The sequence below is a fragment of the Hylobates moloch genome, unplaced genomic scaffold (assembly GCF_009828535.3).
Source record: "Hylobates moloch isolate HMO894 unplaced genomic scaffold, HMol_V3 SCAFFOLD_8, whole genome shotgun sequence".
NCBI lineage: Eukaryota > Metazoa > Chordata > Mammalia > Primates > Hylobatidae > Hylobates > Hylobates moloch.
The window spans coordinates 114227443-114245153 of record NW_026652283.1 but is presented as its reverse complement, the minus strand read 5'-3'; the positions used below and the strand labels follow the sequence as shown (position 1 = coordinate 114245153).

The 17711-nt window shown below is 40.5% G+C and overlaps 1 protein-coding gene across 5 annotated transcripts in view; it reads left to right on the top strand.

Moving 5' to 3' along the window:
• TUSC3 (tumor suppressor candidate 3) overlaps positions 1-17711 on the top strand; it is a 335383-nt gene that overhangs the window by 108552 nt on the left and 209120 nt on the right. For 3 of the 5 annotated variants that reach the window (XM_058441899.1, XM_032162420.2, XM_058441900.1), the window contains exon 1: positions 13039-13348. The exons of 1 other annotated variant lie outside the window; for it this stretch is intronic. In XM_058441899.1, coding sequence (XP_058297882.1) covers positions 13211-13348 — 138 coding nt within the window. In that variant the 5' untranslated portion in view covers positions 13039-13210. Of the gene's footprint in view, positions 1-12867; positions 13349-17711 lie in introns of those variants that run through there. One more of the 5 variants, XM_058441898.1, reaches the window with a different exon arrangement.

Here is a 17711-nt window from a genome sequence, read left to right as displayed (position 1 = left end):
ATTCTCACTCTGTCGCCCAGGCTGGAGTACAGTGGAACAATCTTGGCTCACTATGACCTTTGCCTCCCAGGTTTAAGTGATTCTTCTTCCTCCACTTCCCTAGTAGCTGGGATTACAGGTGCCTGGCACCACACTCAGCTAATTTTTATGTTTTTAGTAGAGTTGGGGTTTTGCCATGCTGTCCAGGCTGGTCTCAAACTCCTGACCTTATGTGATCCACCTGCCCCGGCCTCCCAAAGTGCTGGGATTACAGATGTGAGTCAGTGTGCCTGGCCTTGAATATTTCTTTTTAAAAAATATTTTTGTATTTATAAAATTAATTTGAACTTATATTTTTATTTTTTCAAAAGATAGGTTCTTACTGTGTTGACCAGGCTGTTCTCAAATGCCTGGCCTCAAGGGAACCTCCCATGCTGGCTTCCCAAAGTGCTAGGATTATAGGAGCGAGCCACTGCACCCGGCCTACAGCTCGAATACTTCTGAAGCTCACTTTATTCTCAGTGGGAAAGGCACTGTATACAGTAACTAAGCACTAGTTACTGATTATCATTAGACAAAATAAGTTCTTCACTTAAGATGCTTTTTCTGTCATTTTGAAACATTCCATATACGTTCTCCTCTTCCTCTAGCCATATTCACTTATATACACTTTTTAATGAGTAATACAATTTTCTTTTAGTAATAAAGCCAATATAGATGAAATCCCATTAGCTAATAATTTGGTGTACTTTAAACAGAGCTTCGTGGTAAGTCCTGGTTTTAGCACAGATAAATATTCTTTGACATATTTCCTTATAAAGAATTTAGTCCCTGAAATAGATGATGAACTCTTACAGGAAACCAGCTGGATTCGTTGTAATCCTTTACCAGTAAAACATAATGATTAATAATAATTTCAGTTAAACACAATTTTGTTACTATAAAAAATACTCATACTTAGCTCAGCATTTGTGGTGTTTGAAAAAAACCTATCCATCATTTCTTTCCTTGGAAATGACAAGGTTAAAATTAAAATTGAACATTTATTCAGTGAAACAACATTATTGGCATGCAAGTTATTACCTCATTTGATGAGTTCAGGAAATGAATTAGGAAGAAAGCTGTGTATTTGAAGATTCAGTATATAGTTTACTTATTGATTTTAAAAGTTCGACTTAAACTTTTTATATAATTCAAAAGAGAATAACTGAAAGGAAGCCAAGTAAGTTGAATCGGTCAGTTGTACCCTAACAAATTACAGCATTTTTAAACCATGGGAACCACAACTTCAAATATACTGTGAAGTATTCTGCAGCAAACTCATATCTGTCCAAGTTCACACAATTTGTTTGACCTAATAAGGATAGCAAAATTATCTCTGCTTTTCACCTGGCTTCACAGCTACCTTTCCAATGTTTTCCTGCCTTCTGTAGAACACTTCTTCAATTGTTTCCAGAATCTCAGAGATACTCCCTGCATACTCCTGTGACCCTCTTGGGTTCTTTTTTATTTTTTTTAAATTGCTGCAGATTGCCTGAACTAAATAGCTTCAATCATTTGTCCATAGCCCTACATTCCCTCTATATTATTTCATTAAGATAACGTGAATTTTCTTAGTGAGTCTAGGAAAACTCTGGATGCATTATGCCAAAAAGCAGTCAGACTTCGAACTTTGACCTCAGAGCATCTGATATATCAGAATTTCGACAATAATGACCTCTACCTTGCTCTTTCATTACTGCTTTCTCACCACAGTTAATAACCAATGAACAGTTCTTTGAAATTTTATTTCTTAGCCCTACCAGCTACTCCGCTACCTTTCCTGATACACAGAACATGCTAAACAAGTAAGTGACATACTGTTTGCTTGAGATAACCAAATGTTCAATGTAACCAAATCACATGCTGTTTTTTTTTTTTTTTTTTTTTTTTCTGAAAATATCTGAAGCACAAACACAAGTTCTAAAATGAAATCGCACAGGTGCATGCTTTTCAGTACCATCTTTCCATTTAGTAAATCTTTTACTAAGCGATTCCTTAATAGTGTGTTTCAAATATAAATTTACATTGGCTTTGATAGAAATTCTAGGGCAGAAATCAAACAATAATGAAAAGATCATATGCAAAGGCTTTTGATAAATGCTACTAAATTATATGAAAAAAGGGCAAAGTTAATTTAATATGGAAAATGGCATTAAGTTGAGGTTTAACAATATTATTACAATACTGTAATTACTGTTGATTACATAGACATAGCAATTTGAAATTTCACTTAAGATACAGTTTAAAAATAATTGAATGAAATTTATCGTAATATACAAAATCAGTTTGACTTTAGAATATTTCTAGAAAACAGTCATTATAGAAAATCTGCTTTAAATAGCCAACCGTTTGAAAAATACTAACATTACTTAGACAGATCTGCTATCTAACATATCATTATGTTTAGAAAAATGGCTAGGATTAAATATAAATGCCTAATATTTCCAGCCATTGGTTTTCAAACTGTGTTTTTGGGGCATTAGAGACTTTCCTCTTATAATGTATTCTGTAGAATACAGGTTGCCATATCTATAGTAATTCTGTGAAAAAGTTTTTTACACTCCTGTATTACATCATATGCAGTACATGGAATATGGGGCTGAAGTCTCTGCTTACACCTTTGCTTTCTGGCAGTCTGTTGTCCACACGGCAGCTATAAGGGCACTTTGACAAGTCACTGATGTGCTTGCGCCTCTAAAGGAAACACGCTGCATATCTGTGCATTTCTCAGTTAAGGACTTTGTCTATCATTTCTTTCTTGCCCCTACTCCTGTGTTTACCCTAGTGTCTGGCATAGTGGCTAAGTTCATGTCTGAAATTTGGTTAAATATTTCTAGAACAGCTACTATCATAATGGGAGTTAATATGTAGCATTTATAACGTGTTAGTTGCTAAAGACTTCGCATGTATTCACTTGTTGCATCTTCCTGGTACCATTATTGTCCTCATTTTACAAATAAAGAAACTGAGCACAGAGATGTGAAATAATCTGCCTGAGGTCACACAGCTAGTAAGAGACAGAGCAAGGAGTGCAGCTCCAGGGCTCATGCTTCTAAACACTCTAATGATTAGAGCAGGGACTAAACAGACAAGTAAATCATAGTTCCTCTGTTCAAAGTGTTTATCATTCACCAGGAGGGAAACAAACATATTTTCAATGTAATAGTAAATGCTCATAACACTAGCACATATTAAGTGTGTATCTATTCTGAGATTTGTAATAAGTTTTTTTATATGTATTGTTTAATTTCATCCTCACAAGAGTCTTCTGACTTTTTTAAATTAGGAAATAAAGATAATTATGCCCAATGTGAGAAAGAACTGAGCAGCTCCTGGCCGTAAACTCAGTCCTTACGTGTGTCCGTGTCCTTAATCTTCTTGGCGTGTGATGACGAACCTCGGGTGTCAACCCAGAAAACACTGCTTCAGTATGACCTTCTGGGGACATTCCACTGGAAAAGGGAAGAAAGCCTCAGGTGAGCGTGTGTATAACTCCAGTAAACACACTGTGTGCGCTCACCTCCTAGGCGCTAGTAGGCCGCCGTGCATGCGGGCAGCTCACCCTAAGGGAAGACTCAAGGGAAAGGAGCTTAAGTTGCCAGAAGTAGGCCAGCAAATAAAATCCTAGGTTCAAAGTCAAAGGGGCATTTGACCCCCAAGATGCCCGCCTGGGCCTCTCCCAGGTGTACTTTCCTTTCATTCCTGCTCTAAAGCTATTTATTTATTTATTTAAAGACACAGTCTTGCTCTGTCTCCCAGGCTGGAGTACAATGGCGCTCACTGCAACCTCCGTCTCCTGGGTTAAAGCGATTCTCCTGCCTCAGCCTCCCGCATAGCTGGGATTAGAGGCACCTGCCACAGTGCCTGGCTAATTTTTGTATTTTTAGTAGAGACAGGGTTTCGCCATGTTGGCCAGGCTGGTCTCGAACTCCTGACCTCAGGTGATCCACCCGCCTCGGCCTCCCAAAGTGCTGGGATTATAGGCGTGAGCCACCATGCCCAGCCTAAAGCTTTTTACTAAACGTTCACTCCTGCCTTAAAACTTGCCTTCGTCTCTTCTTCTGCCTTATGCCCCTCAGTTGAATGCCCCTTGTGCTTTCTTCTGAGAAGGCAAGAATTGACATTGTTGCAGACCTGTATGAATTTGCTACAGGTAACTCAGATAACTTCCGCTGTTAATGTATTTTGGTGACATGTAACTCGGATATGTTCTGCCTGTAACATTTCCTCCATGTTTTCTGAATTATAAGGTATACTTACTTCTGACTGGTGAAATTTCCTAGAGATAATCTGGAATTGTACTGACTACTTGGGAAACCTTTGACATTAGCAAGATGTTCATTTGATAGTTACCATCAAAGAAAAAGGAAAGAAACTGTCCTGAAATTGTCTTGTCTATAAAAGAAATTATTTTATTTCAGGTAGAAGATGCCACTTCCATTTTGCTTCAGGGTTCAATAATCCCTGGTTTCTTAATTATATGGCTTGATAAAATTGTCAAAGACTTACTCTTTTTTGTGTGTATATATGTCAAATGCACCTAAGTTTTTTTTCTTCTCCTTGCAGACAGGAGATAACTAGCTTAGTATAGTGATAATTTAATATTTATCTGAACTTGGCTCCTTTTTACTTACTTTTTCTGTTTCTGTTCCTCTGCCTCTCTTTTTCCGGGACTTGGGAAATTTTAAAGAATAACAGATCAAAAAATTCATTTTCTTGGTATATATGAACTCTGGGAATAACTAGCGTAAACATTCAAATTGTTTAAAAAAGGAAAAATAGTGTGTTTCATTTACTTTACAGTTGTGGAGGCTGAGAAGTACATTATGTAAATGAAAGAAAATGAGGCAAGTCTCAATCATTTTAGGAGGTTTATTTGCCAAAGTTAAGATGAGCCCAGGAAAGACCATAGATCCACAGGAAAAACTATGGTCCATGTTTTTCTGAAGAGGGTCTGGGAACCTCAATATTTAAAGGAAAAAGGGCAGGTATTGGGGAGAGAGTAAGAAATTTCAAAAGCATGTGGGCACATAAGAGACAGAAGTTTGCATTCTTTTGAGTCTTTGATTGGCTTTTCACAATTTACATGTGAGGGGGTGATATGGTTTGGTTCTGTGTCCCCACTCAAATCTCATCTGTAGCTCTCATAATTCCCACGTGTTGTGGGTGGGACCCGGTGGGAGAAAACTGATTCACGGGGGCAGGTCTTTCCTGTGCTGTTCTCATGATAATAAGTAAGTCTTAAGAGATCTGATGGTTTTTAGAGACAGTTTCGCTCTTGTTGCCCAGGCTGGAGTGCAATGGCGCGATCTCTGCTCACTGCAACCTCCACCTCCTGGGTTCTAGAGATTCTCCTGCCTCCACCTCTCGAGTAGCCGGGATTATAGGTGCCTGTCACCATGCCCAGCTAATTTTTGTATTTTTAGTTGAGACAAGGTTTTGCCAGGCTGCCCAGGCTGGTCTTGAACTCTTGACCTTGGTGATCCCCTGCCTTGGCCTCCCAAAGTGCTGGGATTACAGGCATGAGCCACCACGCCCAGCCTGATCTGATAGTTTTAAAAATGGGAGTTTCCCTGTACAAGTTCTCTTTCTTTAGGTGCCACCATCCATGTAAGATGTGACTTGCTCCTCCTTCTGCCATAATTGTGAGGCCTCCCCAGCCACATGGAACTGTAAGTCAATTAAACCTCTTTTTCTTCCCAGTCTTGGGTACATCTTTATCAACAGCATGAAAATTGATTAATACAGAGGGGTAGAGGAATAGTTACTTATGCTGTTGTCTAGCTAAGTGAATCTGCATTTTTACATAACCTAAATATAGGGCAGAGGAAGCAATCAATATCCATTTGTCTCAGGTGAACAGAGGGATGACTTTGAGTTCTGTCCTTTGTCTAATACCTGTGAAGATAGACTATCAATTTACATTGCTAGGGTGAAATTCAACAGAACTGTTTTAGGGTAAAGATCTTAAGGTCTACAAGGAATTTCCCTGTGGACAACTTGTGAGGGAGGCATGTAGCTTTTTATCTTTGTTGCTGTCTTATTTTGGAACTGTAAGAGTTAAAGAAGAGAGAAACACAAAAAGTAGTTCAAAAGTCAAAGGTAGGTTGATTTTGGAGAAAAAACATGAGATGGGCTTCTGGCCGGCTTCAGTCAGGAGCACTGTCTCTTACAGGCTAAGAGTATTTAAGGGTTCATAGTGAGAGAAGCCTCGGAATGTTTCTGTGTGGAGAAGTTTACTGCGGGGTTGGAATGTCTCTGGGCAGACAGGAGCTTATCTTGGGGCTGACATCTCTCCAGTCTGTGGGGAGGTTTCTCGGGGTTGGCATGTCTGTGGTCGGGGAGCGGTTTATCTCAGGGTTGGAATGTTTCTGGTTGGAGGTGTCATTTGTGGTTTATGGTGATGGCTGACTTTAGCCATTATGCTGATGGCCTTTGGGTTGGATTTAGGCGGTTTTTGATCAAGGGGAACTTTAGAATGGGAGTGCTTGTCCAAAATGGTGATGTTCTTGCTTTGTCAGGAAGAATATGAGTGGCAGGTGTGTGTGACCTAGGTCCCAGTTTGACTTTTCACTTTGGTTTAGTGAGTTTGGGGCCTCAAGATTTATTTTCCATTCACAGCCTTATTACTATAATTATGAGATAAAATGGAAAGATCTTAGTCCCAAGATAATAAGTTTTGGCATTATTTAAAGAGTCTGTAGAATTTACTTTCATACTATAGAAATAATATTGGCACAATATTTAGGTTTATACAAAACTAGGGTTAAATTTCTCATTGTTAAAATATCTGATAAAAACTTCAGCTGGGCCAGGCGTGGTGACTCACACCTGTAATCCCAGCACTTTGGGAGGCTGAGGCGGGCAGATCACAAGGTCAGGAGATCGAGACCATCCAAGCTAACACCGTGAAACCCCGTCTCTACTAAAAATACAAAAAAATTAGCCAGGCGTGGTGGCAGGCGCCTGTAGTCCCAGCTACTCGAGAGGCTGAGGCAGGAGAATGGCATGAACCTGGGAGGCAGAGGTTGCCAGTGGCTGAGATCGCACCACTGCACTCCAACCTGGGCGACAGAGTGAGACTCAGTCTTAAAAAAAAAAAAAAAAAAAAAATTCAGCCAAATTAAATTTAAAGGAGTTTAATTGAGCAATGAACGATTTGTGAATCGGGCAGCCTCCAGAATCACAGCAGATTCACAGAGACCTCAGGGGTGCCTCATGGTCAGAACAAATGTGTAGACAAAAAAGGTGAAGTGACGTACAGGAATCCGAAGTGAGGTACATAAACAGTGATTGGTTACAGCTCAGTGTTTGGCTTATTTGAACGCAGTTTGAACATTCAGCAGTCTATGAGTGGTTGAAGTATGGCTGCTGGGATTGGCCAATACTCAGCCTTTGTTACAGGCATATTAAGTTAGGTTTTCAATTTTGTCTATTAAGCTAGGCTACACTTCATCCAGAAGGACTCAGATAGTGGTGTACGGAGTCCTTCTCAGGCCATATTATTTTGCTTTAACATTTCTGAAATTGGTTTCATGTGTTAAGTAAATTATCACTGTCTCTATGGTAACTTTTTAAAAATATAAAAACATATTCAAATAAATAGAATGATATATAGCAGGTTAGATTCTGGAAATTAATTCTTGTAAAACCATTGAGACTGTATAGTTCTTGGAAAGTCTTTGTGCACTCCAGTTTGAAGACTTATGGTTTAAAGCAAGGATAAAGAATTTGAGTTAGTTGTAAATCACTTTCAAGAGTTTGGACCTCCTTTTGAACCTAGTAGAGTGTCACTGACAATCTTTGGAATAAGGAGAGTGACATGATTAGTGCTGTGCTTTAGGGAATAAACAGAATGGGTGGATTCATCCATTCATTCAACAAGTGCTGTATTCTGGATAGTGTGGACTAAAAGGTACAGAAAACAAAGTCTCTACCATCCTAGAGCTTACATTCTAATGGGAAAAGACAAACAATTATGGGGCAGAGGAAGCAATCAGATATACATTTGTCTCAGATGAACAGAGGGATGACTTTGAGTCAGCTAGTGATGGATGCTATTGAAAACACAAAGCAAGCGCTATTCTAGACAGTATGAATACATACCCCCTAAGCCATGGAGTTTGCATCCTAACGGGGAAAGCACTAGAAATAAATGAAACAATAGCATGTCAGGCAGTGATAATAGCAGTACTATAAAAAGTTAAGCAGTGTGTGTGTCAAGGGTAAGGAGTTTTAAGAGAGGGAGATTTGAGAAACTAGGAGATGGCATGTTGGGAGATCAGAGCCTTGACCTGAATAAAGTGATGAAATACACCCTGTGAACATCTCTCGTGGTCAAACTTGTCCCACTTGTGGCCTGCGGGCTGCATGCAAGCCAGGATGGCCTTGAATGCGGCCCAACACAAATTCATAAACTTTTTGAAAACATGAGTTTTTTTGCAATTTTTTTTTAAGCTCATCAGCTACCATTAGTGTTAGTGAGTGTATTTTATATGTGGCCCACAACACGTCTTCTTCCAGTGTGCCCCAGGGAAGACAAAAGATTGGACACCACTGATCTAGGCAAAAAGGGTTCCAACAAAGGGAACAGCAGTACAAACTTCAGAGACAGTATGCATGGCATATTTGGGAAAGCAAGACAGCTAGCCTTGCTGGAGCAGCATGAGAAAGCAGAAGAAAAATATGAAATGATGTTGGCAAAGGTTGCCAGGTAAAAGGTAATGTAAAGTCCTGAGGGCATGGAAGATTTTGCATTTGCTGATGAGGACAGAGATAATACTTTATACCGATTTATGTATTAAAAGGATCACTCCAGACACTTTACCGAGAAAAGAATGCAAGAGGGCAGGGCGCAGTGGCTCACGTCTGTAATCCCAGCACTTTGGGATGCCGCGGTGGGCGGATCACATGAGGTCAGGAGTTCGAGACCAGCCTGGCCAACATGGTGAAACCCTATCTCTACTACAAACAAAAAATAGCCGGGCGTGGTGGCAGGTGCCTACAGTCCCAGCTACTCAGGAGGCTGAGGCAGGAGAAGAGCTTGAACCTGGGAGGTGGAGGTTGCAGTGAGCTGAGATTGTGCCACCGTGCTCCAGCCTGGGCGACAGAGCAAAACTCCATCTCAAAAAAAAAAAAAAAAATAAAAAAATAATAAGAATGCGGGAAGGCAGGATAAAGGAGTATTGGATTATGCCTGTATGGGTGGATGGTGAGATTTTAAAGTGAGGACTAAGCTCTGATTTTCTATCTTGCCCAAATTTCTTCAAAGGTGTCTGGGAAGTCATGCCCTACAAACCATAAATTCTCATCAGATGGATTTTATTTGACCCTATATATCATGACTTACTTTTCAATCTGACTCTGGCATAATAGTATGAGACAAGGAAAAAAAAAAATTTCCTTGCCATACCTTGAAATTGCCCTGCAAAGTCTCTTGTGGGAAAAATCCACATTCTATACAGAATCCGCTTCACCCTTTGTTTTCTTCCTTTCTTTGCAGATTCAGTAAGATAATCAACTAAGAGCCAGCCACCCTTTTAGGTCTCTTAAGAAACATGTTACAACCGGCTTTCTCTCTCTCTGAAGTCTGCTATCTGAGAGATTCCTCTGCACAATAAAACTTGGCCTCTACAATCCTTTACCTTAACCTAAACATTCCTTTCCATTGATCCTAGGTTTTCAGATAAACTCCACCAATTGTCAGTCAGAAAATGTTTAATTTTATCCATAGCCTGGAAGCCCCCCTCCACCCCGCTTTAAGTTGTGCTGCCTTTCTGAACAAAACCAGTGCATTTCTTAAATGTATTTGATTGATGTCTCATGCCTCTCTAAAATATATAAAACCAAGCTGCGCCCTGACCACCTTGGGCACATGTTCTCAGGACCTCCTGAGGCTGTGTCACTGGCCATGGTCACTCATATTTGGCTCAGAATAAATCTCTTCAAACATTTTACAGAGTTTGACTCTTGTCATCAACATAAGTCAGGGAAGGAGGGTCAACTAACAACATCTCATGTGTTTCTAATGAATGCTAGAGTTACAAAATGGGAAACAGCAAACAAATTCCTCGAACCCTGTAGAGGGAGCGTAACTCGGAAATCGAATATAAAGGCAGCGTGTTTGGGGAGGATGGCAAAATGGAAGACAGCTCTGAGGCTCTGAACAGTGGTGATTAGAAGGATGGAAGTACCATGGTTTACAATACAGAAATTACGACCAGTTGGGGAGAGTAAGGGAAAGATGATGAGTTGTGATGATGTTGAGTATATCTAGATGTCAATATTTTACTGATAAAGATAATAAATTTACTTGTCTCCAAACAGACAAAAGTTAAGGCCATTTTTATGTCTCAAGAAAAAAGCCAGGAGCCATTGTTTAGGAGTGTTAAAGCAAAAATACGCAAGAGGCAATTAGCCTGGGGTGGTTGTGTAAGTGGAGCTTTTTTTTTTTTTTTTTGAGACGGAGTCTCGCTCTGTGGTCCAGGCTGGAGTGCAGTGGCGCGATCTCGGCTCACCGCAAGCTCCGCCTCCCAGGTTCACGCCATTCTCCTGCCTCAGCCTCTCCGAGTAGCTGGGACTACAGGCGCCCGCCACTACGCCCGGCTAATTTTTTGTATTTTTAGTAGAGACGGGGTTTCACCGTGTTAGCCAGGATGGTCTTGATCTCCTAACCTCGTGATCCGCCCGCCTCGGCCTCCCAAAGTCCTGGGATTACAAGTGTGAGCCACCGCGCCCAGCCAAGTGGAGCTCTTTTGTACGCACATAGGAACTTATCTTGGAAACAGTTCTTGTAACTGACTTATTAAAAAAAAACCCACGAGCCTCAGGCAATCACAAACAGCCAACAGGATGACTGGTTATACAACTAGGGACCTCCCATCAGACCACGGCCATATAAGTAAATGTCTTATTACACCATGACCAAATAAGGCAAACTTAGCTGTAGCCAATCAGGTAATTTCATTACTTTGTTTCTATGTTTAGTCTATAGAAGCTTGCTCTCAGGCCACTGGAGCTGAGCTTTCTGAACGCTTCTGGTTCAGAGTGCTGCAGATTTATGAATTGTTCTTTGCTGAAATAAGGTGTAAAGTTTATTTTGTCTGAAGTTTTTCTTTTTAACAGGAGTGATAATTCAGGCGAAATGTTCACATAATAGTGGGAAATCAAAAGCCTGCGATACAGAAAAGTGAGATATATCTGTAAACTCCTTGAACAAAGGCATCCTAGCATAAGCATGGCTGTAGAGCCAGACTGCCAATGTTCAAATTCTTTCTAGGCCTTAATTTCTTTATCTGAAAATTGTTACAATGCAACCTAGTTGATAGGGTTGTTGTGGAGCAAGCGTTCTTAATCTGGAGTCCACGAAATTTTAGCATCTGTGAACTTTGTATTGAAAAAATTGTAACTTTATGTCTATTAACCTCCCAACAGTTTCCTTTCTTTCAATTATAAAGGCAGGCAACAAACCACAGTAGTATTATCAGTACCTACAACTTTGTTTCCTATAGAAATTAAAGATATTTTCATACTCAGTAAGTCGTTGCAGATATCTTGAACAATTATATGTATATATTCCTTAAGTATTATATATATATTATTTTTATATTCTCTATATATATTTGGAGACAGGGTTTTGTTCTGTCTCCCAGGCTGGAATGCGGTGGCATGATCAGAACTCACTGTAACCTCAAACTCCTGGGCTCTAGTGATCCTTCCAGCCTCAGTCTTGGAATAGCTAGGACTACGGATAGTCCCCACCATACCCAGCTGTTAATTTTTTTTTTTTCTTAAAGACACGGTCTCACTATCTTGACCAGGCTGCTCTCCAACTCTTGGACACAAGCAAGCCTCCTGCATAGGTCTCCCAAAGCACTGGGTTTACAGGTAGGTGTGAGCCACTGTGCCTGGCTAATCCTATGTATTTAATTTCATGCATTTAGAAATATGTGCTATTTTAAGACTATGTCTACTAGTTTTATCACATTACCAAAGGTGTTCATGGCACAAGTGAAGAAATCTCTAGATAGAGTAATAAAACCCATGATGCATTAGAACAGATCAGGCCCGTATCAAGCGTTCAACATACAGTCTGTTGCTATGGTTCTTTTTTTTTTTTTTTTTTGAGACGGAGTCTCACTCTGTCTACCAGGCTGGAGTGCAGTGGGGTGATCTCGGCTCACTGCAACCTCTGCCTCCCGGGTTTATGCCATCCTCCTGCCTCAGCCTCCCAAGTAGCTGGAACTACAAGGCGCTCCACCATGCCAGGCTAATTTTTGTATTTTTAGTAGAAATGGGGTTTCCCCATGTGCGGCAGGCTGGTCTCGAACTCCTGACCTCAGGTGATCCACCTGCCTCAGCCTCCCAAAGTGCTGGGATTACAGGCATGAGCCACCATGCCCAGTCTGCTATGGTTCTTAACATATTCACAGAATAGAAATTGAAGTAAGTCTATTCGTTTTTATATTAAAAGTAGCTAGTAGGGTGCTCTGTACTTCGCACTCCATGGATGCTGAATGAGTCACTGAATGAAGTGGAGTCTAGGTTGTGCCTCAGGCCTTCCAGTTGGGGCTGGAAGGAACAGCTGTGAAGTTGTGGGGCGGCTTCTGTGCATCGGAGGGGGCTCTGGAGTATGTTAGATGGTTTCCCAGGGCTCTGAAGGAGAAGCGCTGTGTTGCTAACAGTGATCTCAATGGGAACGGAGATTGCTGGGGACCGCAGGGGCCAGGTTCTCATTCCCCAAAGCTTCCCCTTCATCATCCAAGAAGGCATTCCGGTCTTTCTGTGCAAGGCCCCAGGTAAAGTGCTGGACTACCCAGTAATTGGGTTCAGTAGCAGGATGGCCTCAGATTGAGGTCCCAGGGCCAAAGGACCACCCCTCTCCCCAGCGCGGGTCCAGGAAAGGCAAGCTCCGGGCGAGAGCGCACGCCGCGCCCCCGAGCCTAGCTCCCTCGCCACGCCCACTTCCTGCCCCCATCCCGCGCCTTTCCAGGTCTTCTCCCGGTGAACCGGATGCTCTGTCAGTCTCCTCCTCTGCGTCCTCGGCCGCGGCCCGGGTCCCTGGCAAAGCCGCTGCCACCCCGGAGGGCCCAGCCAGTGGGCTCCCGGAGGCTGGCCGGGCAGGCGTGGTGCGCGGTAGGAGCTGGGCGCGCACGGCTACCGCGCGTGGAGGAGACACTGCCCTGCCGCGATGGGGACCCGGGGCGCTCCTTCACGCCGTAGACAAGCGGGGCGGCGGCTGCGGTACCTGCCCACCGGGAGCTTTCCCTTCCTTCTCCTGCTGCTGCTCCTCTGCATCCAGCTCGGGGGAGGACAGAAAAAAAAGGAGGTAGAATGGATCCCCTTGGCCTTCTCCTGTGGGCGGGGGCGGGCCGGGGTGGGCCGCGTTGCCAGGCAGCCCTGCGGTGTTGCTAGGCAGCCTGGCCACCGGCGTGGGCGGTGCCGGTGGTGGGGCGGGAGCCGCGAGGGTGGGAGGCCCTGGGGCGTTTCCGGGACGTGGAGTTAGCAGGGTTCTGACTTGAAAAACGACTGCAAAGCGTGTACTTGACTCTGCTTCAGAGCACCTCACACCTTTCAGACCCTGGGCGCTTTTATTCCCAGCTGGAAGCCCAGCTTAGAGCAATTGTGTCACTAAAAGGGGTGTGTTGGATGTGAAAATACCCTTTAGAAGTATTTATAAGCCTGCAGGAAATATGTGTTCGCTATTTTCTTACTCTGCTCCCTTCATTACCCATTTCAAGAAGCAACAGAAGCTGTCCAGAGTGTGTTTTAAGTTACTGTGTATGTTTATTTTTGTTTATGTTGAACTCGGTGTATACTTGTGAGAAGAAGCTTGCATTTTTTATTTTATGCAAGTACAACAGAACATATTGAGAGTGTGTTTTAAGTTATCCTGTATTTTTACTTTATGTTGAACTCAGTATATACTTGTGAAAATAACCTGACATTTATTTTATGTGGATTTATTTCTGAAGTTCATTCAATCTGATTTCAATCTTAATCCACCATTAACTTTGAAGAGGTTGAGATTTGAAGTGACTGGTTGTATTTAAAGTAGTTGTAGTGTTTGTAAGTTCCAATTATCCATCATGGATAGTTGATCTAGCTGCTTCAGCAAAAACAGTTATTTCGGGAATGTGACTAAGGTTTCTAATTGTGGACCATTTTGGTGAGAGTGCTCTGCTTATATAATTGAAGATAGTTTTTCCTGGTTGAGTTGTACACCTACACAGCGCTCAAAGTCTGAATTGGGTTTAAGATATTAACAAAATTTTAATAGCTCGATAGAGACAGTGAAAAAATACCCTCATATGCAGAGTGATTGTTTCCGTTTCTCTTTATTCTTTGTCTGAAACAAATATTGTGTTCAATTTTAACTAATGTACCTCTCTTCACCTTTTAAATTTTAACATGAAAGTAGGCCATATGAAATTATTGGTGAAGTTCTGCTAAGGGATTTAGAGAACCACTGTTGAATTGAAATTGTATTTACAAATATAAATTAATGATACATTTTTTAGCACTGGTATTTGTATACCATATTCCAAGAGTTTTAGATTTAGTAGTTCACGGGAAAGGTAGAAGAGTGAAGAAAGAGTAGACAGTTTTTTTTGTGGATTACCAAAGCAAAGGGCAATAAAAGATGATGAAGAATTCCAGGGAAATTGTGATGTTTTATCTCCTAGGAAGATCCCTAGGACCATGCCAGTTTTCATTTGAAGAGTGTGAACCCCAAAGTATTTAAGGCTGGTCTCAGTCAATTTTTTTGCCAACGTTAAGGATGCAGTGGTGACACAGCCTCCGGAGGTCCTGATGGCAGGTGCCCAAGGTGGTCAGGGAACAGCTGGCTTTTATACGTTTTAGAGAGACATAATACATTGATCAATACCTGTAAGATCTACATTGGTTTGATCTGGAAGGGTGGGACAACTCAAAGGGGGAGGGGCTTCCAGGTCATAGGTAGATTTAAAAATTTTCTGATTGGCAGTTGGTTGAAAGAATTGTTGTTAATAGAAAGGAACGTGGAGACTGAGGTTTTATTAGCCAGATGAAGCCTCCAGGTGGCAGACTTCAGAGAGAATAGATTGTAAACGTTTCTTATCAGGCCTAAGGTCTGTGTTGATGTTAATGCTGGTTGGCTTTTCCTGAATTCCAAGAAGAAGGAGGGTATAATGAGCATGTCTGGCCCACTTTTCCCATCGTGGCCTGAAGTGGTTTTTCAGGTTAGCTTTGGAATATGCCCTTGGTGGAGAAGAGGGGCCCTTTCACATGGTTGGGGCAGAGGTCGGAGGGTGCTTACATTTTTGTTTTTGGTTTACAAGGGAAAAAAAAAAACTAAAAAGTGTACATGTTTACAGCATCTGGGTATCTCCAATGATAAGATGACTTTAATATGTGAAAACGTTTGTGGATTTAGTATAATTACATCTAAATTACAGTAACATGTTTCAATTAAAATATTTTCATGAAATATATTTTTAAAATGAAAAATTAGGGAGAACATTGTTGAGGATTAAAAGTTTTTCTTGCAAGATTAGTTTTATTTCTCCTAAGTAGGAGCACTTGATTTCAGTATATGACAGTATTACAGTGTATGTGTATTTTACTTAAGGATAAGAGCTTAAATAGTTGATGTTTTCAAGACTGCACTTTCAGGGATCATTTCTGTAGTTTGTTAAATACTTGGTGTTCTGATACTTTACTCAGTAAGCATGCGTATCTCTAAAATACAGGCCATTCCGTATCTGGTACTCACTAAGTTCACAAACTGTGATCTCTTCCAGTATTGGAAGGGAAACACGCTATATTGGAAAGTGTGGTTGGTCACCAATGTGGTGTTTTCCTAGTGATAGCCCAGGGTTGTTTTGACAGTATGTGGTCTCTTTCTGTCTTGCTGACTTTAAAACCTGATGCCTATGATAAGATTTGGCACTGTGGAACCTGAAAGTGCAGTAGTTGAACCTTAATTTACTATTAATATAATAAATATTATTGACATATGTTCCAGAGTAGTTGATTTAGCATGAACAGTGTTTTTCTTCCTTCTAAAGAGGAAGCAAAATTGAAGTCTTAAGTTGAGCCTGGAATGAGGAATGGGCATTAGTTGATTTAAAGGAAGCAATATTTAATAGTTATGACAGTAATCCCACCATGGCTGGATTTTTAAGTCAGACAGATGGCTCAGTTACAACTCAGCCTCTAATTTTATGACATCAGGCAAACGACAAACTCTCTGAATTTTAGTTTGCTTGTTTTACAATATAAATATAATCCCCATATTTCAGGTATTATGTATACCTGTATGTAACATGTAAAATATATAACTGTATATATATATAAAGATTGTATATAAAATGCTTAGTGCAATGCCTAGGATATAACAAATGGTCACTAAGTGGTAGCTATTACTATGTATTCCTCATTTAAATGAAAGCATTAGTATAATGAGATCCTGAAATGCGATAAGATTTTTTTGAATTGATTTTTTTTTTTTTGCTAAAGAAACTAACTTTATAATAATAAATTACATGGTCTCTGGAATAGTCTATTGCTAGTCATGAAACACCGAGAATTCCAAATTCTCTTACGTCGTTTGAAAATTTCCCAGGAAGAGATGTTGTATCACAGAAGACTTGGTGATATCCCATGGATTTCTGTGTGTGTGTATATATGTATTATGTGTATGTTTATACACATACACATATGCTTCTTTATAAAGACATTTTCATTCATTAAAAACAATGTTTTATTGTATTCCCTATTTGAGAATGTGGTTGAGAGAGTTAAGTGAATAGGCAAAGAATATTGGAGATTTTTATAGTCACTTTTCTTAATTACATTGAATATAGTCATTAAAAACTAATTTTTGAATCCTCACTGATGTTAAGTGATGTGAATTTCTGGGAGACATTGGCTTTTTAGTAGTGTATCATTTGCCTATCTAGTGCGTCTTGTGTTTCTTTTATTTTGACAGTTTCTCTCTTTCTTACGTCATTAACACTTATCAGTTAATCAGCTTCATTTAGAATTGTTTTAATTTATAATGACCTCTTCTGATAATGTGAAAAGAGCTCCAATTCTGTAATTATTTGCAGTACACTTATTGCCTTTGCCATCATCAAAAGCAGCTGTTATAATAATTTATCTGCAAAGAATATGAGTAGCTAATAGGCCATGATATGTAGGTAATAATGAATATGCAATATGAAAAATTGAACAGCTCATATTTCCTAAGCGATAAATTGTTTGAGTAAATAAAACATATTTCAGTTGCCTTTGATATAACTTCTTTATGTCATTAAGTACATTTTATATTGGGATGTATAATATCCAGTTAGTTTTCATGGCACAGCTGTGAAACGGAGACTTTACTATCTTAGGAAATGATAAAAGGGGAGAGGAGGGAGGTAAGCAATGGATGTTACCTTAAAGCAAAGAACTTAAGTGGGAGAAAAAGTTTGCAATCATAACACAGGAAATCATGGTAGGTATGCGTTGATATATATGCATATATGCACAGAATGTATAGGTGCAGGCAATGTGATTTCGCTTAGGTTAGATTGTATGTATGACCACCCCTTGAAGTGTGATTGGAAATAGCCAAAGCTGCTTGTCAGGAATGCCGTAGTGTCATGGATGATGGCAGAAGACATGGGATTCTTGTGTCACAGATGAAGGATAGTTTATTATAG